This window comes from Thalassophryne amazonica, chromosome 15 (assembly GCF_902500255.1).
Source record: "Thalassophryne amazonica chromosome 15, fThaAma1.1, whole genome shotgun sequence".
NCBI lineage: Eukaryota > Metazoa > Chordata > Actinopteri > Batrachoidiformes > Batrachoididae > Thalassophryne > Thalassophryne amazonica.
Genome location: NC_047117.1, coordinates 61,625,041 through 61,652,662, shown reverse-complemented (window position 1 = coordinate 61,652,662; position 27,622 = coordinate 61,625,041). Strand labels below are relative to the sequence as shown.

Sequence of the window (27,622 nt, the reverse complement as noted above, 5' to 3'; positions counted from 1 at the left end):
AAGCAATCGTGGACTGTGGATGACTGGATGAAAGTCATATTCAGTGATGAATCTCGAATCTGCATTGGGCAAGGTGATGATGCTGGAACTTTTGTTTGGTGCCGTTCCAATGAGATTTATAAAGATGACTGCCTGAAGAGAACATGTAAACTTCCACAGTCATTGATGACATGGGGCTGCATGTCAGGTAGTCACTGGGGAGATGGCTGTCATTACATCATCAATAAATGCACAAGTTTACGTTGATATTTTGGACAATTGAAAGGATGTTTGGGGATGATTAAATCATTTTTCAAGATGATAATGCATCTTGCCATAGAGCAAAAACTGTGAAAACATTCCTTGCGAAAAGACACATAGGGTCAATGTCATGGCATAGGGTCAATGTCAACGAGCAGATCTGATTTGATGCACGTGTTAGTTTGGGGGATGAAAATTTACAGGGTGATTCCATAATTTATTCCTCAGAATTGAGTGATTCCATATTTTTTTCCTCTGCTTGGTCTAAAAAAGTAACCGTTACTGACTGTGACAATCTTTTTTTCTTTATTTCTTATAGTGTTTCTTAAAGCCAGAAAGAGTGCCATTTGAAATGACTTTAGTTTTGTGTCATGTCTGTGATCTGCTTTTTTTCTACAAAATTAAACAACTGAATGAACATCATCCGAGGCCAGTGATTCCATAATTTTTGCCAGGGGTTGTATATTGTATAGGGAATTTTACATTAATGAGTTCAGATTTTTATTGTTAGTGAACCTAACTGTTTAAAAGCCCATTTAAAACATGGGCTTGATACTTTGAAATGTGAGTGTGGTATTGCTTGTGCAACTTTGTCAATTTGGTGGGTGGAGAGGAGGGGCACTGTGAAGAACCCAGCTGTACCTAAACAGTGTGTCTGTGCAGCTGAATCACAGATCACTGCAACCAGCACAGATAAACATGCAAACAGTGGAACTAACAGTGAATCTAATGACGGCTGGAAAATTTACAACCAAAATATTTTTTGAAAGAAGGATAAAATATGCCATCTGTCAGTAATGTCATTATATAAGGAACACATGCAAAAACACACCTTTCATGTTTGTATAGTTTGATTTTTGGTAGCGTATCACATCTGTTACAAACCAGAAAGCTAAAAACACGATTAGAGAAACCAAGTTGGTTGAAAAACTGAAGGAAAAAAATGGTCTTTGTCAAGATGACTTCTACAGATATTTACAAATCCGACATCATTTCGATCAAAACATCAAAGTCTTATGGGAAAACAGTGAATTAGGATTTATACACACCTTTTTAACTTTAACAAAATCAATTTCTATGAACAATATACGTAATATCTAATGTGTATAAAGCAATTCAGTTAAGTAAAGAAGGTAACAGAGTACATTAAAAAAATGCGAAATTGAGGGCAATCTGAATATTTCAATTGAAAGTTGGGAAAAGATTTGTCATCTTCAGTGGAAGACCACAGGATCTAATACATGGCAAGAGTTTGGATGGAAGAGTATTATGAGGTTCTTTACCACACCTGTTCAAAAAAGACACAGAGGGAGTGGGGATTCATGTTGGAGGCTCTGTGGCTCCTCTGGGGCCAACCACTATCACATTTTTGGGATTGCAGTATTCCCAAATCATACTGGTCACAGATTTGTAATCATGTAAATTATGTTTTTGGCTCTAAAGTGTCGTTTACATTTGAATGTTTATATTTGGGAGATGTAAATGTTCAGAATTGGAGAAGTGATGAAACAAAATTTATTGGCAATCCTATTAATAGCAAGTAAAAAAGCCATCACAAGAAAATGGTTGAAGGCAGACCCTCCCTCGGTGGAAGAATGGATAGAAATAGTCCACGATATCTACGAGATGGAAAAACTATCCTCCGTCATTCGGAACCAAAGAGACTCTTTTTACGAAAACATGGACAAAGTGAACAGAATATGTGAAATATACAAGATCGGACTTTATTTGAACAATATTTTTTATCAATGAATACTGATTATTTTCTGACCAAATGTAACAGCACTCTTCCCCATTGTTTTTTTCCCCCTCTGTTTTCGTATATTTGAAAACTAAAAAAAAAAAAAAAATTACCGAAAAAAAAAAGAAAAAGAAAAAAAAAAGAAAAACCAAGTTGGACTTGAACATTACCAGCTAACGACTGGACCATCTGTTAGCAAGTTCTTTGTGGAAGTGAAGAGAACAGGTCTGACTATGAGCTGTCAGCAGTTTTCATATTTGGACGATACCGTAAGATTGCGTATTCATATATATATTGCTCGGTCTGTACAGGAATATCAGACCTTTGTGTTATTCACACGGACCTCGCTAATACTCGCTCCGTACTGTCAACACCTCAGCCTGATATTTTCCTGTTCAGATCTCGCGCTCAGTTAATAACCCTTTAGTATTTGTGATTAGTGGAGATCTTCACATTCACAACTTTGTAGGCTCTGCATCAGCTTTCCCCAATAACCACAAGCAAAGAGTCAAGGGCGGGCCTATGGTGGACTTTGCATAGTGATATGCAGCATGTGAAAGTGACGCAAAATGTGTTGAGTAATAAGATAGTACAGTCAAAGACACCTTCAAGAAAAAAAATGCTGACATCTCAAAAAGTTTATGAAAATAATCAGTTTCCTTTTGTACACTTTTTTTTTTTTTTTTACCCAAAACAAAGCAAAGATTCTTCAGGTTGTTCATGATTCATCTGACAGGCAAACATTACAGCCAAATCCCCCTTTGTATCAAAATGTCCAATGGAGCCAACCTGGCCTTCAGGGGTTAGAAGAGTCAAGCTATTTCCTCCAGAAGTTTTTTTGTTGTTACTGTTTGGTTTTTTGCAAGTCAATCTGCATACATCAGGGTCAGAGCTGCTGTCACAAGTCCAGACAATTCGGTGTACCCTGATAATAACCACATCTGCTTGATGTCCAGTCACAACAATGGAAAATAAGTGACATGAGCGTTGTTCTAACTGCAGATCTGTGTATGATGTCATTATTTTGGTTGTAGATCTGCAGAGGGGCTTGATTTGACAGTTCAAGGCTATTATGAGATGAGAACTCTATTGTCTTTGGCCCACTTCCTCATAACTCTGACAATGTATTCAACCTGGGAGTTTCCTGAATTCTGAAGCAGATGAACCACCTCCTTAAGAATGTCCCTAGTACAAAAACACAACAGAAAAGTCAACAAGATTAGCTCAAAAATAAAACATCTTCCATGTTTCTATAGTTTGATTTTTTTAACTTGAAACCAGACGTTCTTTAGTCCCATTAAATAATAGGAATTTCTGAGAAAATTATTTGGAAACAATAAAGAAAAACTTGTGAACACACATCATCACAAAGGAAAAAGAAGACATTCATACTTTGACATCTTGCCTGCCAATATAAGTTGAAAGACACCAACACATGCCCCTCTTTTTCCTTCCCAGTAGTCAGTGCCTGGGTCCAGCATCTCCAGTGCATTAAATGCTTTAGCTGCATAGCAGAACTGACCCATCTGAAAAAACAAAGCAATCATGACACTGGTGCACTGTTAAACCGAACACTCCATTTTAATACAGTAATTAAGTTAATGTAACTCAAACTTTGAAAAAGTTATAGTCACTGATTTCCATTAATTAAACTAACTCAAAAATGAATTGTTGTCATAACAACTCAGTTCCTGTAAGTGCATTTAAAGTTTTGGTGATGTATTTCCAGTGCATTCCATTCACTCATTTTAACTGAGTTTATGTAACGGAGGCCAGCAGGTGTCGCTGTACATATGTAGTTAGTAAACCTCACTCCCAACAGCTCAAAAGGATTCTCTGGTCACAAGGCCCGAGCCCTGGGTTTTAGCCTTCTGGTTAGAGATTCCGACTTCCATGGCGGAGATCACGAGTTCGCGTCCCAAGGGGAGCAAATGGGCAGAGTCCTAACAAAACAACGCAGAGTGCAGCAGCTACAGTTATACCATTACGAAAAACTGCAAGTTCTGTTCATGGGCTACCATTTAGCATTTTTAATTCTGTTGTAGTCCTTTTAGATTTTTTTTTTTTTTAGAAAGATTATTGTCAACATGTAAACCAAAAAATCCATCAAAAAATTGAATCCAAAATATAATGCAAATTTTTTAGGCAGAAATTTGTCACTTTTTTATTGAAAAACATAAACTATATTTACATAAGTTTAATTAACTATAAATTCTTAAGTTACTAAAACTTTAACAATTAAATTTTTGAAACTTATTTTCTTTAAGTTGGCAAACTCAAATGATTTAAGGCAATCAGTTTCCTCAAATGGTTTGAGTTCAACTAACTCATTAGTTTTACAGTGTATACTGCATAGTAGTTATTTCCGATGGGCAAATTAAACTACCTCTTAGATAATATTTGCTTTGGCTACATAATGACATGATCTCAGTTTTAACTTTTAAGTTACAGGATAGCAAAATACAGTAGGATGTGACAATAATGCCGCTGAAATACATTTCAGGACAGTATCAGGAGAAAAAGGCGGGGGGGGGGGGGGACCTCATTTGCTGAGACTTCCTCACCGGTAATTTGTATCCAGGCATTTGAATAGCCCTCCCTTGGAAAATCATGTTTGGCCCACATGTTTTAGGTCAAGGGTAGGACAAATGTTCCATTTCATTATTTATTGACTGATTGATTGCCATCTCCAACACAGCTTTTACAATTTAAGACACCTCCCTGCCACAGCCCTCTTCCATTTAGTCCGGTACTGCAGACCAACAGACATATCTGATTATGCTGCTATTTTACAAAAGCATTTAACACACTTCCTTTCATTAATTTAAGGAAAGGGGAATAAAAAAAGCTTAGCATGGTAGAGATCTCAAAAGCATATGGTCTGTGCACAATGATTACCCTCAGGGGTGGGGTAAACCCTACCTATACAAAATCTTCTCGATATTTAAAAACAATTCATAATACACTACCGACATATAATTAGGAAACCTCAGAAACAAAATATTACTGGTCCAAATAGTTGTGTAGTTCTGACATTTTATGTTTGGGGTCCTTCAAGGACCTTGCTGTAGTCTGATCATGGTCATGTTAGAACGTATCCAAGACAAACTCATTTTGGATAGCCACGTCAAATTTGGTGAGATTCAAACAAATGTTTACAAATTTTTTCACTTGCACAAGAAAGGGTGACTGACAGGCACAAGCTCAAAGTGCAATTTTATATACCACTTCTGGCTGTATGGACAGCAGGTAATAACACTATACCAGCTAAGTGAAGACCTGGAATAAAATGTGAAGCTTTTTTCATTCCAATATTTCCTTGAGTATTAACACCTCAATAAGACCTCTGCAGACATGTCAAATACAAGTATTAGCAATATCAGAGTTCAGTAAATCTTTAAAATGTTGTAGTTTTGTACTGAACTATCCTTTGTAATTTTAACAAGAGCCAGATGAAGATATTAACATTTAAAAAGACAATAAAACAATTCCCGCAAAAGCCAAAAACAAATTCACATATGTGCATGTGTACTTTGAATTGTATGGTCACCACAGTTGAGGATTTACAGCAGAAAGCCTAACATCACCTTGTAACAATCATTGGCAATGAGGTGCAGCAGACTGAAGGACTCAGCCGATGTATCCATCTTCTGACAGAGCTCCCAGGCTAGACGACCTTTTTGGTTCATTATGTCTGACAGAAACAAGATACTTCACACTAACAATCACTCACAGGCACTTTCTGCAAATGTTATAGATTAAAATCTGAAAAACAGCACAAGACTGCGGAAAACAGTCATACTGAAACAACATGGCCAATTTGCGTATTTTGCTCCCCACTGATAATAGTCTCAGGCTTAGAAAGCAAAAATGTAGGCAAATGGAGAGTGAGTTATTCCATGCGAGCATGGGCAAATCACTCAAAGAATAAGTGCACTTGGTTTCAGTGCAGAAGGTTCCCGGTCCAAACCCCCACCCCTGCCACATTTCTCCATGCAATGTGGAGTTGTGTCAGGAAGGGCATCCGGTGTAAAACGTGTACCAGAATCAACATGCAGGTCCACCTTGGATCTGCTGTGGCGACCCTGAGTGAAAACAAGGAAGCAGCTGAAGGGGCTTACTATCTTATAACTCACCAAATGAAATAGTGCACTTGAAGTTATTCTGTCTTTATTAACTTTCATGCACCAGATCAATTAACAATATTTATCAATATTATCAATTTTGCACATCTATGCAAAATAGGCATAGATGTGCCATAGATGTGTCTTCTAATTCAAGTAAAACATAAAAGGGTGAACAGTAATTCACATAATTTCATTACTTCCTGGTGTACATCTAGGCGGAGGCTAAATCCATTCCTCCGCTGCTGTGTGCGCGACTTCCACGCGCTTGCACTGTGTTCGTGCACGCTCATGGTTGCGTGCAGGAAACTGCGGCAATGGTTTCGTGCACGCCTGTCCGAACGAGCATTCCTCCTGACAGCAGGTGGAATGTTTCATGGTTCCCCATTTTGTTTTTGGTTCGTGGATTGTCTTCTGGTTTCTGTGTCTTTCGTGCTGTGTGAAGGGGCCCTTATTGATTTACTATGTGGGGGAAAATGTAGCTCTGTGCAGGTTTTTAGTGTCACTGCAGATGTATTCCCAGCTGCTCAACCCAGAGTCTGACATCATGACACATGAGTTTATGCAATGCAAAACTGTCAGAAAGAACCCACCCCCACCCCCCCAAAAACAAGGCAGCATTGATATGAGGAATGGATAATATCTGAGCCACACAATTCCAATGGACTTGGGAAATTTGGAACCTGTTCTCAGCTGGAACCAGCTGTCAATTCAAAGGAAAGTTCCATGCTGTTTAATGCATCTGGAAGAACCAGAAAATTAAAGCTATCATTCTAAACTATCTTCTCACTTTAATCTTTTTATCTGAAACCCAAATGTCATCCGCGTATAACACAACATACACACTGGCCATGTTCTTCCAATACACTCAGAAGGTACTATACATCTGTATGACTACTATACGTACAGCAGCGAGTCAGCCAGCTGAGATAAACATAGTCATTCTTAATCTTTTCACACTGAATCAGCAGAAAAACCTGAAAGACAAAATTAAAAAAATATTCAAGAATCAATTGTAACAATTAATTATAAAACCCTCAAGGAGGAGTTTGGTAAACATTTACACAAGGAAGGTACCTCTTCTGCTTCTTTGTAGTTGCCAATGGCTGCTTTAGCCTGAGCGTAGTTGAATTTAAATGTATCATCATTATAGAAGTAACACTGAAAAACAAATGAACATTATTTTTTCAAGGCATACACCTTTTTGTTGGTCAAAGGACATCATAAATAATCCCACCATGTATAAATGTACAGGACTTCACTAAATGGGTGGGAGACAACAATCAATTAATAGTCCTCAGATTTTCCCTGGACTTTGTAATGTTCTGCGTGTCTTGAGTAATGCTGACTTTGATAGAGTCGAGATACATAAGCACATCTTTAAACCGTCCCAAGAGGAAGTAGCAGGAAGCCATGCACTGCCTGCCGGGAGCAGTGTCTGAAAAAATAAAAATAAAAATTAGGCACAGAAACAGTCTTTCTTGAAAAAAAAAAAAAATCACATCAAACAAATTACTGTCTAGTGTACCACATTCACTGGCTGAGCCTCCAACCAACTGGAAGAACTCCTGAGCAGTTTTCAAGTGTTCCCTCTGAAAGAAAATGTACAAATAACATCAATATACCACATGATGAATTGCCATTTTCACATTTTCATGTGACTAACAGTAATACTCACTGATCCAATTTCTTGCCCCAACACAGCATTTACTACTCCTTTCAAAATATACTCCTGAAAAATAAAAATGATCACCATGAAAAAAAATTAACATGCTGGCAGTCTAGTGGCTTTGTGACAAAAAGACAATCAATTTAGAGGCAGCCCTTATTACAATGATACATACCACAAGAAAAAAGTTTACATAATTAATTTATATGTCACATCCCTAAGTAAGTCCCTTCGGCTGCTCCCTTGTTTTGCACTCGGGGTCACCACAGCAAATCCAAGGTGGATCTGCATGTTGAACTGGCACACGTTTTACGCCGGATGCCCTTCCTGACGCAACTCCACATTACATGGAGAAATGTGGCAGAGGTGGGATTTGAACCCGGAACCTTCTGCACTGAAACCAAGCGCATTAACCACTTGGCCACCACCCCTGGCACTTATGTGTCACATCCCTGATTCCCTGAAATGTTCACACTGCCCACTAGATGGTGACATAAGCTGATCAAATTTGCAGTAAGATTCATTAAGGATGGGCTGACAGCCAAAAATCAACAGTTGTGTCCCTTGCCCTTATGTGCACCTTGCTCATTTAAAGTTTTTTTTTTTTTTTGTTTTGGTTTTTTGTTTGTTTCTTTTTTGTTTTGTTTTGTTTTTTCAATTTATTTCCAGCCCCCTCCCCCAACCTTTAATTGGAATAAGCAGTTGAAGATGAATGAGTGAATGAAACTTGTCCATGTTCTGCTAGTAGTGCTCAAGCAAGCATGACCATCATCAGTGTTGCCAGATAAAGCTGATGGTTTCCTGCCCAAAAGCTGCTCAAAAACTGCCAAAACGCACACAAAACTGTCCGGGAAGAGATGGTGGCCAAGTGGCTAGTGTACTTAGCTTCAGTGCAGCAGGTTCCTGGTCCAAACCTCACCCCTGCCACATTTCTCTCCATGTAATGTGGAGTTGTTTCAGGAAGGGCATCTGGACTAAACCTTCTAACAATTCAACATACAGGTCCACCTCGGATCTGCTTTGGTGATCCTAATTGAAAAAAAGGGGGCAGTCAAAGGGACTTATTTACATATATATTTTTAAACTGCCCAGTTGCTTTGTGTATTATAAAAGTAATGTAGCCAATGAAGCGCAACAGTTTGTTTGCCATGAACCAAAATCATCTGCCTTGCCAGTTGCCACTAATGCCTCTGCGCCTTCACCCCAAGGTGGCACACCCCTACTTTGAAAGAGACCAGTATTCAACAGCAAGTTACTGCATTTTAGTGGCTGGAGAGACCTTTGCACTGAGCGCTTCTGATTGGCTCACACAGACGCAAGGTGGTTCCCTCTGCCTTTGGAGGAATTGTTATATTTGCTACTGTGCTAATTTTTATGCATATTTTTTTTCACTGCATAAAATTGTAATCATAAATCATTTTTTAGCCTAAACGTTAGGTGTTTTTTTTTTTTTGCATAAAGAGCATACATTTATTCATAATATAGCTGATTTGGGATCAAAATGAGCAACATCAGTCAGTATTGTACAGTCAGGATGTGAAAAACAAAGCAAAATTAAAGCTGAACAACAAACAATAAATAAATACAGCGCATCCAGAAAGTATTCACACCCTTTGCACAATACTTTGTTGATGCACCTTTGGCAGCAATTACAGCCTCAAGTCAACTTGAATATGATGCCACAAACTTGGTGCACCTATCTTTGGGCAGTTTTGCCCATTCCTCTTTGCAGCACCTCTCAAGCTCCATCAGGTAGGATGTGGAGTGTTGGTGCACAGCCATTTTCAAATCTCTCCAGAGATGTTCAATCAGATTCAGGTCTGGGCTCTGGCTGGGCCACTCAAGGACATTCACAGAGTTGTCCTGAAGCCACTCCTTTGATATCTTGGCCTGTGTGCTTAAGGTCATTGTCCTGCTGAAAGATGAACCATTGCCCCAGTCTGAGGTCAAGAGCACTCTGGAGCAGGTTTTCATCCAGGATGTCTCTGTACATTGCTGCATTCATCTTTCCCTCAATCCTGACTAGTCTCCCAGTACCTGCTGCTGAAAAACATCCCCACAGCATGATGCTGCCACCACCATGCTGCACTGTAGGGATGGTGTCTGGTTTCCCCCAAACATGATACCTGACATTCACACCAAAGAGTTCAATCTTTGTCTCATCAGACCAGAGAATTTTGTTTCCCATGGTCTGAGAGTCCTTCGGGTGCCTTTTGGCAAATTCCAGGTGGTCTGCCATGTGCCTTTTACTAAATAGTGGCTTCCCTCTGGCCACTCTACCATTCAGGCCTGATTGGTGGATTGCTGCAGAGATGGTTGTCCTTCTGGAAGCTTCTCCTCTCTCCACAGAGGAATGCTGGAGCTCTGAGAGAGTGACCATCGGGTTCTTGGTCACCTCCCTGACTAAGGCCCTTCTCACCCGATTGCTCAGTTTCGACGGGCCGCCAGCTCTAGGAAGGGTCCTGGTGGATCCAAACTTCTTTCATTTATGGATGATGGAGGCCACTGTGCTCATTGGAACCTTCAAAGGAGCAGAAATGTTTCTGTAACCTTTCCCAGATTTGTGCCTGGAGACGATCCTGTCTCTGTCTACAGACAATTCCTTCAACTTCATGCTTGGTTTGTGCTCTGACATGCACTGTCAACTGCGGGACCTTATATGTAGACAGGTGTGTGACTTTCCAAACCATGTCCAATCAACTGAATTTACCCCAGGTGGACTCCAATTAAGCTGTAGAAACATCTCAAGAATGATCAGTGGAAACAGGATGCACCTGAGCTCAATGCTGTGCTTCATGGCAAAGGCTGTTAATACTTACGTACATGTGATTTGTTTGTAATTTTTTTTTTCTTTTTAATAAATTTGCTAAAATCTCAAACGTTTATCGCATTTTCATTTTGAGGTAGTGTGTGTAGAATTACAAGGAATAAGGCTGTAACATAAAATTTGGATAAAGTGAAGTGCTGTGAATACTTTCCGGATGCACTGTATTTTGCTGTATTCAGAATCATGCATTCAAAGTTGGGAATGTTGCAAAAGCAAAACCTAGAATAATCACCTGAGGGGTGGTGGGCACCAAGTCTTGAATGAGGCTGTAAGCCTCCTGAACATCATCTAGAGATGTAAAAGAGAGCGTGTGAAAGCAGTGCTAGTTTAGGTTTCTTCTGCAGTGTGACACCTAATCAACAAAACATAATATTAATAGTAACATAAAAAGACTGATGCTGAATTATAAATAATATTGCATACCACATCAAGAAATAGAAGCACTAACTGAGGAAACTGGTAACAAAGACAGTCTAAATTAGTTTTGAAAATAACATAAGGAAAACTATTCGGTCAGAGGATTTAGAGAACCAGTTGAGTGGTTCCAGCAGCAAGTTAACTATCCATCTGTGTTTAACCACAAAGATTGTATCACTACACTGTAGTGCACTCTCAATATGCCTGACCGGTAGACCTGTTACCGGTCATCACCTAACATCAGGCAAAACACTGAACGCCTTTGTATGCACCACACACAGCAAGCATCGAGGCCAAGCAGCAAGTCAAGCTAGACAAGTAGTTAGTTTTGACAAAATAATCTTACATAAATTTTTAAAGAAAAAAATCAAAGAATAAAACACACACAGACACACCAAGACTCTTAAGGTGGTTTGTTCCTGGGGTGTCAAAAGAAGCACTTGTTTAAAATATCATTGCAACAGTAAAAGGAAAGTTGATACAGAGCAACAAGAATTTCAAAAGAAGTAACACGTGCCTAAGATTCTACTGCAGTAGTTTATCTGTGAGGAAGCAGATAGTCTGAAGAAACAATGTGAAAATATGAAATGTGTAATGAGATTCACAGACAAAACACAATAAGAAGATATCCAGATGTAGTAAATTTCATAAATCCCTGAAACTCACAAAGAAAATAATACAAGACACATTTACGGAAATCTGTGAGTCTGCCTGGTAAAATAATAGATTAGATTACAGAGTTACAGTGTATGACATATGACTGGCTTTATGTAAACATCTTACTGTCAATTTTTTTTTCTCTAGACAAGAATTCCAATTGCTTTGTAAAGTTGGCTATTTACATCTGAAGTAATATGTTCCTGAGTTTACACCTGATGTATAGTTACTAGCACTCAACACCTTTGTTGCTGTGTGCTCCAAATACGTAGATATACTTGTTAGGTAGATGTGCAAAATTCTGGGAATTTTCCAAGTTGAAAACTTTCCATGGGAATTAGTGGAAATATATGGGAATAAACTGAAAATTAGCAAAACTGGTTTAGCCTATAACACGGAATTTAATTGTAGTTAAACATGAAAACCACACAGACTCTAAATAAATTGTCGTTCAAACAACCAGATTTAATGTAAATTCAGTTACATTTCTACTCTGCACTGTGCATTCCTCAATCGCATGAACGCAGGATGCTACACGTGGTCAGGCTATCGAGGTCACACACATCCCTTCACGCACCATGTATTCTTCCATCATATGCATAGATACTTTCGATAATCCTGTACACAACAGCAGGACTACTGAAGTCACACTACTCCATATGACCTCAAGGACTACATCCAGTGAAGTATGTTTTCAAGATATCACTGGGGTAAATATATTTAATCTATGGTATTAAAGTTTAACTAGTTTACTTGCTAGTTTAACTAGCAAGTACTAAATCAAAATATGTTTATACAGCAGCAAGCTAGCCAACAAATCAGATAATTGATTAAAGTTCTGTTCACAAATAAATCAAAGACAAAACAATTAATTTGTATTACAAATGTATGCTTATGGCAAAAAAGTTTATATATAATAGTTTGTATAAATTATTCCAAATTTCCAGTCACGGGGCGCAATTTGATGGGGGATAGGGGGGCATGTCCCCCCCCCCCCCCCCCCCCACACACACACACACACATTTTCAACCAGGGGGGACAGAATATGGTATGTCCCCCCCACCTTCTGACATATATATGTGTACTTGAAACATGCTATGTCAGTCTTAAGTGCAAACCATGTCAGTCTTAAGTGCAAACCATGTCAGAATAGTATCTCTGTTTCTGCAAGTTTGTATTTTTAGCAGCACTGACTTGTTTACAACACCTGTTTCTTGTTTGTCACATTCGGAATTTTATGGGACTGCATTTGCTCAGATTTGAAACCAAAAATAGTTGCCTCTAGGGACTAGTGTCTACACATAAGTATCAATGGACCATATGCTAATTTACTAAATTCTGAAAGTTAGAAAAGGAAATCAGAAAAGCTATCTGGGACCTCAGAAAGCCCATTTGCAATTATTGCTTAATCTCCAAAATCAGTCTATGCAAGCGAAATTATATTAAGTACGAGTGTTGTCATTAGTGCCACTTTGAAAATTAAATTCATGATAAGTAATTTATCCTAACCTTATGATCTGTTGTTTTTTTCAAACTTATGCAAAAAGCGATATGCGATAGTTAATAATTATTAAGAGCCTGTTCTTTCATATTTATGAATACATTTTACCACATTGCAGTTGTTTTTTTTTAATGAAAACCTATCATTCTTTTTGAGTTCTACACATGTGGTGATACCTTATTTACACCAGGATGTTAATAAAATCAATGCTGGCTATTCTCAGAATAAAGTACTTATATCCACAGTTTCAAATTGCATAAGTCAAATGGTGTCCACTTTATGGTCTTCTCAAAACATTAAAATTACTGTTCTGGATGCTCAGAATGCATCTGAGCTTATCTAGAAACCGTTGGCTTCTGGGGGCCTAAAGCAGCCCCCAGACCCCCGGCCTATGGGCTTCGGCCCTGTGGGCCTCGCACTTTGTCCCCCCCAATTTCTAGTTCTAAACTGCGCCCTTGTTTCCAGTTAATTCCCATTAGTTCCTGTAAATTCTCATATATACCCGTTAATCCTTGTAAAAATTCTACAACTTGGAATAATGCAAATTCTTTTAAAAAATTAAATAAAATGAAAATTTTAAAAAGCTTAATGCCCCCCGCCCCCACAGGTGCTAGCCATATTCAGGGATGTTCAGAAAAATAAAAGTTTGATATATATGCACACCCTACAATGCATGATGTTCCCATCTAGGCCATTCTCACACCCTCAGAGCAAATGTTGCTAACGTGTCAGCATAGTTATAAGCACAAAGTCCAAAAAAAAAAATCTCCAACGTTTGTTCCCCCAATTGTTGAAGTGGGCTTTGGACAATGTGAGCTTGCTGCAGAAATCAGAAATGTTGTGACCGTACCTTGTCTGAGATAGTAGATGACCAGGTTTAGTCTGGCTTCTGGGATGACATCGATAAGAGGCGGCAGCACCTGCAATGCCTTCTCCCCACCGTGAAACACGACCTGTAGTAAATAAAACACACACAGACACACACAGAAAACAGGACTTACAGAATTTAAGAAAACAAGCAAATAACGCAGCGGTGTTTGCCCATTATACAAACTGAAGGGCTTACCAGGTTGTGTTGGATAAGCTCCTTAGCAAACTCAAAAGAGCAGGAAGAGATGCCAATGAGGTTCTTCAACTCAGCCTAATAGAGAGCACCTTATGTAAATATTAGCGGTTTTACAGATCATAGTTGATCATACTGACCACCTCTCATGATTCAACATGATTGCAAAAAAATTACATAAAAGCATGAAGTACAGATTACTACTACGTAAAGCTCCATGGAGATGTCAGTGAAATCAAATTGTGAAATCAAATTGTGAGCAGAGAAAAAAAGCTGTGCACTCATGTAGATGTCGCATGATAAAAGCAGTCTATGCCGCCTTACGCTGCTCACACTCAGAAGACAGCCTGTGAAGCCAGGCACACATCATAGTTAAGCATGGCAAAAATTACAAAGAAATACCAGGAAGATGAGGACAAAATGTGCACACTGCTCTTGCTGAGATCGATCAGTGTGTGTGTGTGGGTGTGCGCTGAAGTATCCACTGGGCCCAGAAGGGGAAGATATAGCATGCTGATCAGCCTGTCACAATAATTACTATATTGACTTACAAGAGGCAACTGAGAATTTTTAAGGCTGCCCCGAAAAAGTAGTGCTTGTCCTTCCATGATATGCATTATGGGAAACCAACATTTCTTGAGAATGTGGGAAGTTTTGACTCACTGGGTGCAATGTTGGGGAATGTTATAGGCCCTTCATATCTAAGGATATGAAATACAACATAAAGTAATTGCATTGAATTTAACATTAGATAAAGTTGTGGCTCTTACAAATAGATACAGAACCATGACAAATCTTGAATTATTTATTTTATTCCACTTTTCATAGGTTTCATATGGAAGAACTGATCACAGACGGAAAGGCTGTACGCTAGGAATACTGCAAAAAAATAATAATAATAATAATCAGCATTTCTGCAAGAGGCCTGTAGCCACAGCAAGGGGGCATGGTGCCCCTATTTCCCAGTTTAGAAAAGCCCCTGATATATATATATATATATATATATCAATAAACAAACAGCAGTAAATATCTCTGTCTCTCAGGTTAGCCAGATTATGCTGCTGACAGTCGCTTCCTTCACCTCCACGAAGAACTTGCTAACAGCTGCATCTCAGTTTTTTTGTGTGTGTGTGTGCTCTTAAAACATTTTTGAAGGGCTAAGAATTGCACAGAAAAAGAAAACAGATAATCAAAATATGAAATGATAAAATTCAGCAAGCAGATGCTGTATACCTCAGCTTCCTTGACTTTACAAAGCCTGAAGTGGTTGCAAGCCCTGAGGTTGAGGGCAATAGCAGAGTCAGGGATGCTTTGCAGGTAGACTGCCAACTTGTCTAAGGATTTATCATAGTAGTCCAGCTTGTAAAAGCAGAGAGCCACATACACGTTCAAGGCGAGGAAATCTCTGAAAAAACAAAGTGTGAAAACACTCTTTATTCTATTTGTCTCAAAACAGAGGACTGATCATGTTTCTGAATATTGATTTCTGAATCTCAAGTCCCTGTAGTGTTTTTAAGGTGAAACAAATATCATGAATGAAATCATCATATTGGTATTTATACAGACATTTTCCAAGCAAGCTAATGTCAGAAAATGTCTTGTAAATTACTCTAGAGGTGTTAACAGGTTACAAAAACAGCATTTTCAGTTTTAGAAGTGTTTATTTCTCGCTATACCAGAAATGAAGCTGTTAGTAAGTAGTTACATCACAAAGTGACATCACCATGCTAACCTCGATGAAATGTCCTGTAAATAAGTTCAAAGGTGTTATTAGGTTCCAAAAACAGCATTTCAAGTTTTAAGAGTTGTTTGTTTCTCACTAGCTTTTATATAATATATAAGAAACATGTATATAAACACACAAAATGAACTGGAGTCGCCACGACCGAACAGTCCCCCCTGCCTTCACTGCGCATGTGTCATTTCGGAGCGTCAGCAGCAATTCACCAATTATCGCCTCGTTTCTGCTTAAAACTGCACTCCAGTCATCATCTATCTTAGTGACGGATAGCTGAAGCTTTTGTACAACTATCATTTCCACATAAATTCAGCATTATTTCATAATAAAAGACGGGGGAGCAATCAGAGCGCAAATAGCAGCACATCTGCATCTGACTCTCTACACCCAAAGCGATCAAAGGGAATAATGTGATTATTAATGATCAGATGACAAAGTAAAACCTCTTAAATCAATCTAAAGTCAGTTTTAGAATGATTGTGTTGAATGAATGTTGTACTTGTCTGTCGGAAGTACAACAACTCCTGAACTGGTTACTGGATTTCAATGAAACTTAAACTTAAAACACACACACACACACACACACACACACACACACACACACACACACACACACACACGCACACACACACACACACACGATTAGAAAAGAAAATTATAGCAACAGCAGTTTAACAAAAGGCTGGACTACAAAAAGGTCACTTGCTAGTGCATCTTATACCACTACAATGGAACCAACAAAAAACAATACATCTCCACCAGAAGGCAAACAAATAATATATGCACCAAAATTTTCTTAGTCATGTGTTCTAAGCATGCATAGAAAGCAGAAAAAAATGTTCAATAAGAGAGACTAGATTAAACAACTGCGATTTTGTTGAAGTTTAAATTATGCAACTAATTATTCATGTCACAGTAAATGTCCTTGTTTTAATATGTACCTTGGTACCTCAGTTTGGTTCCCTCATCACTAGTTATCCTTGATCTATGGTAGGTTATGCAATTAAGGAACAGACAAACTACGAATTAACACCTAAAGTTTTCATATTGGATATAATATGTAAGTTATCTACCTTTCATAGTTAAAAGACTTTTAGGGTTTCATGTTAATCCTCAAATTGTGACAATTCTGTCTATGAAAAAGTACATGCCATAAGAAAGGGGAAAAAAGGTCTGAAATGGCTCATTTTCAAATTAGGTGACAAACTCCAGAAAGGGACTTCTGCACACTCTGTGAAACACAAAGTCAGAGAGGAACTTTGACACATTCATAACGTCTCAGGTGTGTGTGTGTGTGTGTGTTAAGTTTTATTGAAATCCAGTAACCAGTTCAGGAGATGTTGTACTTACGACAGACAGAAGGACAGGATGATGCCATATCTTTAAAAATGGAAACTCCATCACGAGAGCCATAATATAAGCACAAAGCAGTTCCTATGCCAGTGTCTTTGTTTTGAATAACTAAATATTGTTATGCACAATTTTAAGACAAAAACAAAGTCATCAGGCAAAACAATAGAATCTGAGGGTGCAATTTTGAGCTTGAACAAATATAAAGCAGTCTGTCAATGTGAGGAAGTACAGTTCTGCAAAACTAATGTAAGATAGTAAAAAAGCATAGTAAGTTAAAAAAAAAAACCCAACAAACTTGTTCTTCAGTAGAATACGCTCATAAATATCAATAGCCTCCTGGTAGTGAAAGCGCATGTAGTGGATTGACGCCAGGCTGAGCTGGTTCTGTGTCACATCCTCCAGGTTTTGATGGAAACCCATCAGCTTCTTCTCATCACTAAACTGAGACACATAAGAAGACAACAGACAATGAAGGATTATATCAGCAAAGTGATCTCTGAGGTATACCTAATTTGTCAATAAAGAGGTACTGTGGACAATAAAGTGGAAATGTTATATGAATGAATGAATGAATGAATCTTTATTTTGAACACATAAAAACAAAAATTAAATGTTTGAAATTTTTCAAAAAGTACAGAAAGAAGTTTACACTCATTTATTCCTATCTCAAAACAGATTTTGTGTACATCACGACACAAGAAAGCAAGAAAAAGTATGCAAACCTGAGGGGGTTTTGTTGCTGGTATATATACCCACACACATATATGTATGAATTTACACACACATTCATACATTCATACATACATACATGTAACCAGTATACAGTATATACACACACACACGCACACACACAGGGGAAATGGGAGGATGATTTGGGAGGGAGGGGAGATTATTGCAAGACAAGTATATATTTCTCTCATTTTATATATTTAAATCTGCAGGACTGCTCAACATTGCAGAATAAGTGTTACATAGTAAAAGATTCATACATAATAATTAAAAAGAATAAGATCTTTTCAACCTTGTGAGCCAAGTGGAAGAGGACCCGATTTTGTAGGGGGGATCTTGGTGCTGGAGAACACAACAAAATCAAGTTTAGTTAGACAGCAAACATTATGAAAATAAGAAAGTTCATGATATCAGAATATCAAACAAGGAGCTGTACATGTTAAAAAACATGAGGACAAAACAAAACACTTGCACAATAAAGAAACTGGAAGCATAATTTGGTGATAAAGAAAGTTATCAAATACCACTATATAATAGTAGTATTCATTGTGACAGCACATTTATTATTTAGTGATAATATTGACTAAAATGCCACTTAGTTTTAGTTATAATTTAGTCATCTGAATTGTTTTACATCAATGAAAATTCTGCATGGTTCTCCACACCCCACTCCTCAGTTTTTCCCCTTGACTGAGGGGAACCCCCCCCCCCTCCCCATTCATGACATTCTTTTAAAACTGATTCATTCATTTTGATGAGTTATAAAATACCTTGAAGGCCAACAAAAATTTCTAGATAGCTTTCTAAACTTTCAATGACGCATATTCAATTAAATATTATATGTAGTAGTGTAAAAAGATATTTACTTATGTCAATACCCCCTACACACACATACGAGGTCTCTTAGATAATAAACCGACCCTTTTATTTATTTTTTTTAACTATATGGATTTGAATGACATGCGATTACACCAATCATGCTTGAACCCTCGTGCGCATGCGTGAGTTTTTTCACGCGTGTCGGTGACGTCATTTCCCTGTGGGCAGGCCTTGAGTGAGATGTGGTCGCGCCCTCTCGGCTGAATTCCTTTGTTTCACACGCTGCTCGAGACGGCGCGCGTTGCTTTATCAAAATTTTTTCTGGACCTGTGAGGAATATCCGAGTGGACACTATTCGAGAAATTAAGCTGGTTTTCTGTGAAAAGTTTAACGGCTGATGAGAGATTATGGGGTGTTTCTGTCAGTGTAAGGACTTCCCACGGAGCGGGACGTCCTGCAGCGCTTCCAGGCGCTGTCGTCGGCCTGTTTCGAGCTGAAAACATCCTAATTTAAGGCTTAATTCACCCAGGACATCGTGAGAGAACAGAGAAGATTCAGAAGAGGCCAGCATGAGGAATTTATGCGGACATGCCACTGTTTAAGGACATTTTTTTAATGAAAGACGTACGCGCAAATTCGCCGAGTCGTTTCCGTGACGACTCGGCAAATCTGTGTGCGCCGCGACAGGAAAAACACCTCCGTGTTGAAAACCATTTGTAGAATTCAGGCAGCTTTTAATGGCTTTCAACAAGTGAGTAACTGAGAAATTGTTTAACAGCTTGGGCATGTTCCAACTTGCCCGTTAAGATTTCCAACGGAGGTGTTTTTCCTGCCGCGACCCCCCGCGGTCGGGTCCAGCCCGACATGCGACTCTGCCCGCACGTTCTTTCATTACAAAGTGACCGTTAACAATGGAATGTCCGAATAAACTCCTCATGCCGACTTCTTCTGAAAGTTCTCTGTTCTCTGACGACTTACTGCGTCAACAGAGCCTGAAATGTGGAAGTTTTCAACTTGAAACGGCGAGACGCTGCCGCCTCGAAGCGCAGATCGCCGTCAGGCGCCGTGGACCGTCCTTAAAGCGACACTACCAGACCAAAATCTCTTATCAGCCGTTAAAATTTTTACCGAAAACCAGCTGAATTTATTGAATGGTGTCCACTCAGTTGTGCCTTACAGTTTTGAAAAATTTTTTATCAAACAAAGCAACAGTCTCTGAGCCATTCCTAAACAATGAAAAAAATCGACGAGCGGGTGGACGACTCCTCACTCAAAGACTGCCCACAAGCGAATGACGTAACCGACAGGCGTGAAAAAACTCTCGCATGCCCACGAGGGTTCAAGCATGTCTGATGTAATCACACGTGATTCAAATCCATATGGTTTTTGAAAAAAATAATAAGGTCGGATACTTTTCTAATAGACCTCGTAGATGTACTTTCAAAGAAACAACCTGTTTTCAGCACATTGGTGGATTCTTACAGATAGACAGGCAACTGTGCAAAGTGGAGATTTCTGGTATTGTCTGTGAAGCATCATGCATCAACAATGATGTACTTTCTAAAAATGATGCCTATTTCCCTGAGATACATTTCAACATCTGGTTCTTTCCAAAAAATTACTGAGCAGAAACACCTACCCTTAGAAACAGCCTCCTCAGCTTCTTTATATAGTCCAAGGAAGAATAAGGCACATGCCAAAAAGACCCACACCTCAGCAGGACATTCAGGTTTCATGGTCAGAGACTTGTATTCCTTTCACAACATGAACAAGTATTACTGATGTGATCAGTTACTTTGACAAGAATTGACACGAGCATGAATCATGCTGGATTATCTGACATCACACAATCAAGACAAAATAAAAAACACAACCCAGTTAATCATATCTCTGTTTACCACACAAGTATTCACAATAAAACATTTAAACATTTACATGCAAGATACTTTGTGTATATACACAGCCATACACACATTTACAAATTCAACAGAATAATACCTCCATTGCTCTCTTATAATCGCCCAAGTGAAAAGCACAGTAGCCAGTCCAGAGGTCTGCATGGTCCTCTTTCTCTCCAATAACGCTCTGAAACTGAAAGTGACACAACACAACATGAGCACTTCCCAGTGATATTTTAAAGCATTTGCCAGTTAAAAAAAAATCCCCCTTTTTAATTTTGAATTGCAGTACAAGGCATAAAGTTGTTCATTATTGAGATAAGGACTGTCACCCACTGACACTGATTTTGTGGTGCTGATTTGTTATTTGTTCATTTAATTTTACTGTTTGTTGCTTGTATTCCAAAAAGAGGGTTTAGTGAAAAGTCTCAGTTTGTTAATCCCATGATTAACTCTGGGTTTTCTGTTCCAGAAAGAGGTGACAAACTCTGGTTCAGTTACCATGGTAACTAACTGTGAAACTAACTTTCTCACTGGCAGGTTTAACACACTGAATTTTTCCCTCCTGAGAATGAAGCAGATGTCGGACATAAGGTGTCCTTTCCTCGTTTACCTCATTGATGTTGACGCTAATTCACTTGCATAGCCTTACACTGGGAGAGGATCTTGACACCTCAATTTGGCAAGCTATCATTCCCTCATGACTACCTAAGTGACCCTTACCTCTTGCTGTCACATGCTATCATTTATCTGACCAGCATTCTACAGCCAGACATCTATGAGTTTCTCAACAGCATATGTCGGCACAACGGCCCATTACGTTGTCACTTGTGAAGCAAATGCTGCAATTGGTGCCCTTACGCTGTCTTTCAAACTGTGTAATAGCTGTTTTGATTCAACCTGTGACAGCTGGACTGCTGTGAATGAAAAATGGATTAATGTCACTGTTCTCTAGAGCACTGGTCTGACTGCTCCAATCAGAGGCTGAATGTGTTTTCCTGAATATGTAATTTCTCAGGCCTGAAACACACTGCAATTCACATCTGACACACGTACCAGTCTTGCGTGTTTGAGTATTTTCACCTGGCAGAGTTTTCAACTGCTGCTTTCTGCATCATTTGTCTTTGATACAGTTGTTTATCCCATTCTTTCATCCATCTGCATTCTCTGTGACCGTTTTTGGATGTGACTTTTACATCACGCATTTTGGTCTTTTGTTGTGTATGTGCTCATGCATTTTACTTTTTAAATGGCTTGTTCTAGGAGTCACCCAACAGCACATCTCCTGCCTCATATTATTACTATCCTCATCATGACGTAGTTAACTATACTGGTAAACATATCAGTTTATCACCCAGTATCACAAAACCCAAACAATACTATGAGATTTATACATCATTGTCCTCTGTGTAGGTCTACTGATTCTTAGATGAAACAAGCTGTTTTAAACAGAAACTGTAAAGGACAGATTTTAGTGGGAGTACTGGTGTATCTGCTGATTGTGTGTCAGTGACAAATGGTTTTTATATAATGGCTGAGTGGATCCTTGTCATTTGATTGGTGCTTTGTATGTCACGTGACATGGATTATGTGTCTCATTTGTGTTGCGTTGCATTTAGCGTGCAATTTGGTTCCATTTAGAGTGCAAATTTGGTTCCATACCTTTGGTACAATTGCACTCTGCACGCACAGACGCACCTACACACACACATGCACACGCACACACAAGCCACACACACAATGTGCATGCACACACACGCACACACAAAACAAATCCACTGCACTGTAAGTCGTCTGGAGGCTGTTAGGATGTTAGAATGAAAAGCAGGACAATGATTTTATTGAGCTAACTGACAGTGCTAGTTCTTGTAACACACACACACACACAAAAATCTACTCCGCTGTTAGTCGTCTGGATGCATGAAGAGCTGAGCTGTTCAGATGAAAAGCTGATGTGATTTTTGGCTGGACTGAGGAAATACACAGTCTTTTTTATGGAAGTACGAAGTCAGTGCACAGCATCACCGGACTACACGTCACAATTTGGACTCCTATTTAAAGTTCGTGTTGGACTTTACCAGCAGTGGAACACCAAAATGTAAGTCCCTTTTCTATTGTTTATAAATTAATAAAATATCAAATGACAAGGATCTAATGAATGTTTTTACATTCTTTCAATAGAATGAATATTTAGTTCAGTGAAAGCTGGAACATACGAGGTCTATTAGAAAAGTATCCGACCTTACTATTTTTTTCAAAAACCATATGGATTTGAATCACGTGTGATTGCGTCAGACAAGCTTGAACCCCCGTGCGCATGCGTGAGTTTTTCCACGCCTGTCGGTTGCGTCATTCACCTGTGAGCAGGCTTTGAGTGAGGAGTGGTCCACCCCCTCGGTGGATTTTCATTGTCAGAAAATGGCGGAATGATTTGGGCTTTTTTTCCATCAGAATTTTTTCAGAAACTGTTAGAGACTGGCAGCTGGAAACCATTCGAAAAATTTATCTGGCTTTCAGTGAAAATTTTACGGGCTTGAGAATAAGGACTGTTATTACAGCTTTAAGGACAGATTTAAGGACGGCTTTAAGGACGCTCGGCGCGCCTCGCTCCGTGCCGCCATCGAGAGCCACAAACCACCGGATCATTTCTAAACGGATGGCTCTGTGGCTAGTCAGACGACGTCCCGGATAAAACACAGCGTCCAGTTTGGAAATGAACGGCACATTCCACTGTTACAGGAGTTTTTGTCATGGAAAGAGGAGCGGAGGCTTCGCGCGTCGCGGCGGTGCCGCATGGCGCACAGCAACGCCGTGATGAAGCCTCACGGGACATGTTCTGGCATGTCCAGGCACATCCATAATTTCTCGGATAATCACTCGATGGAAAAACCACCGACAGCTGTCTGAAAGCCATCTCAAAGCCGTCCTTTGAGACCAAAACGGAGGTGGTTTTGTCTCGCTCCAGTAGCGAATCCATCGTGACGCGCGAAGCCTCTGCTCGGCTTTCCATGACAAAATCTCGTTAAAAGTGAAATCTGCCAGAAAATGGTTGATGTCCAGCTCTTGTGATAACCAGAGAAAGTGCACGACGGTCCCGGCTCCACAGAGCCATTCGTTTAGAAATGATCCGGTGGTTTGTGGCTCTCGATGGCGGCACGGAGCGCGGCGCGCTGAGCGTTCTTAAAGCCGTCCTTAAAGCTGTAGTAATTCTCTGTGAAGCCTGAAAAATTTTCACCGAAAGCCAGATAAATTTTTCGAATGGTTTCCAGCTGCCAGTCTCTAACAGTTTCTGAAAAAATTCTGATGGGAAAAAAAGCCCAAATCATTCCGCCATTTCCTGACAATGAAAATCCGCAGAGGGGGTGGACCACTCCTCACTCAAAGCCTGCTCACAGGCGAATGACGCAACCGACAGGCGTGGAAAAACTCACGCATGCGCACGAGGGTTCAAGCTTGTCTGACGCAATCACACGTGATTTAAATCCATATGGTTTTTGAAAAAAATAATAAGGTCAGATACTTTTCTAATAGACCTCGTACTATTCAACTATGTCTCACAATTCCTTTAAATTCTGCCCAGCAAGGTTACACCCAGCCATAGCATTATGTTACACACAATTTCTTCTGGAGATGTGAAAAATAAAGGTAGTATTGTTAATATCTTGACTGTTATTTTTTAGAATGAAACACTCCAGTGTGATGGTTTGTCAAATGAAGTCTCAAAACTGTTTTGTAGGACCACGTAATGTAAAAATGAGTCTGTTTGTACCTCCAACAGTGTCAAAGCCCCAAGGTAATCTCTTCGTTGCAGGTAGTCCTCCAGATGGGGAATCTTGCTCCTGTACTTTCTGTCATCACTATTCACCAGTGTGTCTCCTCCCAAGGCTGGCTTGATGCGAGAAAGGAGCTGCCACATCCATTTTATATTAATTCTATTTCTCGGTAAAGTGATCCAAACAAACACAAGAAAGTCCTGCGGCCTTTAAAGTGCATATTTCTGGGAAATTAAATGCCAAATGAGCTGACTATTCTAAATAAAGAATTATGAAAATATTGAAGTATTGTGTTATATTTTTGGTGCCATATGCCCTGAGAAATAAAGTTATTAAGATGGGGAATTTAGCTTGATTCTATCTGCTGCTGATAAATGCTCAGAAATGTGAGCCTGCTAGAAATGCTGACTTTGGCGACATCATCTTTGGAACCGCCCTCTCAGAGGCATTTGCTATTTTCAGTGAAACAAATAGGAAAACCGAAATTTTTTGCACCCCAAAATCTGTTTTGTGGACTTTGACAGTGAATACACTGAAATAGTGAATAGGTGTGTTTTTATAAAGGTCCAGCAAAACTAGTTGTGATTTCTATTAGTTGTTCAGTGTTTCCACGGATAAGATCTTTGATTAATAAATCAACTTTGTTTTTTTCTTTTGAATATTTTATTTTCAATTTTACAAGTTAAGTACAAACACAAAACACAAGGAACAAATCACTAAAGATCATAACTCCCTTACCCGTCCCACCACAAAAATGAAGAAAAAAAAGGTGAGGGGGGGGTTCAGTGCTTGCCAAAATGAAATTAAACTAAGACAGGCTTCACAATGGAATAAGAGGGCCATCAATATAAATCAAGTAGTGCTGCCAAATTTTGAGAAAGGCATTGTAAGATTTTCAAAGGTTATACATGATTTTCACGAGAGGCATACAACTGTTTAATTCTGAAAACCACCTCTCAATCAATGAGGAGGGGGGAATCAGACTTCCAAGTGGCCACAATGCACTTCCTTGCCACACACAAAGCGACGTCTATAAATTTAAATTGGTATTTAGTTGGAGATCCATGGACAATTGTTAAATGACCTAACAGGCAAAACTCAGGATTCAACTTTGTATTTCTGAACTACTTGCTCTGTCTCTCTTTTGCAAATGAACCTGAGTGCCTTATTGTTGAGTTAGTTCAATTAAAAAAAATCCCTGGGTGAAATTCCCAGGGTGGAGTTGTTCAGTAACAATATATCAGCTACACTGCCCTAATTACCACATGGTTTTGTCACACACGGAAATGAAAGGTCTCTCTTTACCACGCTCTGCCAGGAGCCGTGACATGGACACCAGACTGAAGAATAATAGTGGAGAAAGAAGAATTTTATCTGTGTGTTTATAAGTGACACGAAAACTGAGAGAAAGCGAAAGCTGTTGCAATCTTAATGCGAGAGCCATGACACGGACACTGGATAAGGCCTCAGCAGTTTAAAAGCATTACTTTACGGGATCAATGACTATGGACAGACAGCAATTGGATCTTTACTGACTGTTATATATTCACTCAATTTGGAGGTTTTGAAAGGAGATAACATTTACATACAGAGCTGTGTGGAACAGAGCAGTAGCGATTCTACATGGCTGCTGTGTGAGCAAGAGAGGAGAAATCAGCGGGAAGCATCTCTCAGGGTATGTATTTATTAATACAGTCACTTGCCCAGTTCCAAATCATTGCCGGTTCCGGATCACTGCTGTAGTATTTGCACCGCTGTTTCTTGTAATAAGCGCGAATAAGCTAATACTTGGTACCAATGGAAAGACTGATGTTTTGTCTACAAACGACCACAAGCTCGACCGGATCCAGCCATCCTTGTGATCAGCAGAGGAATCAAAACATCTGGTGTCTGCGGTGTGTGCGCTTTTTCCTCACTCACTCATTCCTGCAAGTTTGAAAGTAACAATCTCTAAGACATAGCAAAGATGAGTTAGCCATTCGGTGTTTTTGGTTCTAGAGTGGGAAAATACTTAAGCTTTAAGCAATGTGCATGAATTTGGGGGCTTTTACTTTTTAATTCAGGGGAAATCTCACCTCCACATTTCATTTTTTGATCATAAAATGTATAACGGTGCCTTTCGAAACTGAGTAAATTCTCATTTAATAAGTATAATTTCTATCATTTTGTGTTCAAAACACATTCTCAGGCACAGTGTGTATCATTCTGCATTAGAAGGGCTCCAGCCAGATGCCAGGAATGACCCCAAAGTGACACAGAGTGTTGTGATCCAGAACCGGCAAAGTGATCCATTTCCGGCAAATATTTGCACCACACATAATGTGTCTTCACACTTTAAGTAGAAGGGCTACCCCATCCAGACTTTTTCAGCTAGATAACATCCAAATACCCAATACAACAATACCCAATAAAGGCCATTCAGTTGCATTATGGCTCCGTATAGCGGGACTTTAAAAAAGGTGATCCGGAATTGGGCAACTGTATCTTGTATCTTCCTGACGCACTACAGCTTATTTTACTTTATCAGCTCAGGACCCGCACAATTTAAAGATTTAGAAGAAATGACAGATAATCTTGTAAATATTTTTTTAAGATACTGTTGAGAGAGATACTGGAGAGAGATATGCCCTTTAAATCAATGACATACTACAAGAAGAATAAGAACTTTATCTTGCGGTACTCACCATCTTCACACTGAAATCTGATGAACGGACTTGTTTATCGCAAACCTGTCTCTATGGCAACGGGTTTGAACGAACACTTCACTTTCTGCTCGTTCAGCGTTACATTTTACCTAACGACAGTAATGTACAAGAAGAAGCAAGCAAACGTATACTGCGTTTACTTCAGTGACACGTTCCGAAGTTTATACACTGAAACCTCAAAAACATCACACGCAGATTTTCTTCTTCTTCTGCTGCTGCTGCTTCTTCTTCTGATGGGTATTTACGACCTGTGTACATTACTGCCACCTGATGCGAGGCAGAATATTTGTTCGAACTTTGAACCAGGGAAGAATAACAATAATAAGAAAATAAATAAATAAAAACACTTGATTTACTTTCAGTTGTTT

The 27,622-nt window shown here is 39.2% G+C and overlaps 1 protein-coding gene across 1 annotated transcript; it reads right to left on the bottom strand.

The window, feature by feature from the left end:
- Positions 1-2,835: 2,835 nt before the first annotated feature.
- ttc26 (tetratricopeptide repeat domain 26) lies at positions 2,836-27,420 on the bottom strand. The gene is made up of 18 exons (XM_034188462.1): positions 27,234-27,420; positions 24,546-24,683; positions 20,877-20,969; positions 20,518-20,632; positions 18,352-18,401; positions 17,626-17,771; positions 15,473-15,644; positions 14,243-14,317; positions 14,027-14,129; positions 10,834-10,889; positions 7,784-7,837; positions 7,634-7,697; positions 7,455-7,543; positions 7,183-7,266; positions 7,013-7,082; positions 5,569-5,675; positions 3,374-3,507; positions 2,836-3,166 (listed from the first exon to the last, which is right to left on the bottom strand). Exons 1-18 carry the CDS (start codon positions 27,234-27,236, stop codon positions 3,052-3,054), a joined length of 1,668 nt encoding a protein of 555 aa, XP_034044353.1. The 5' UTR covers positions 27,237-27,420; the 3' UTR covers positions 2,836-3,051.
- Between the last annotated feature and the right edge of the window lie 202 nt (positions 27,421-27,622).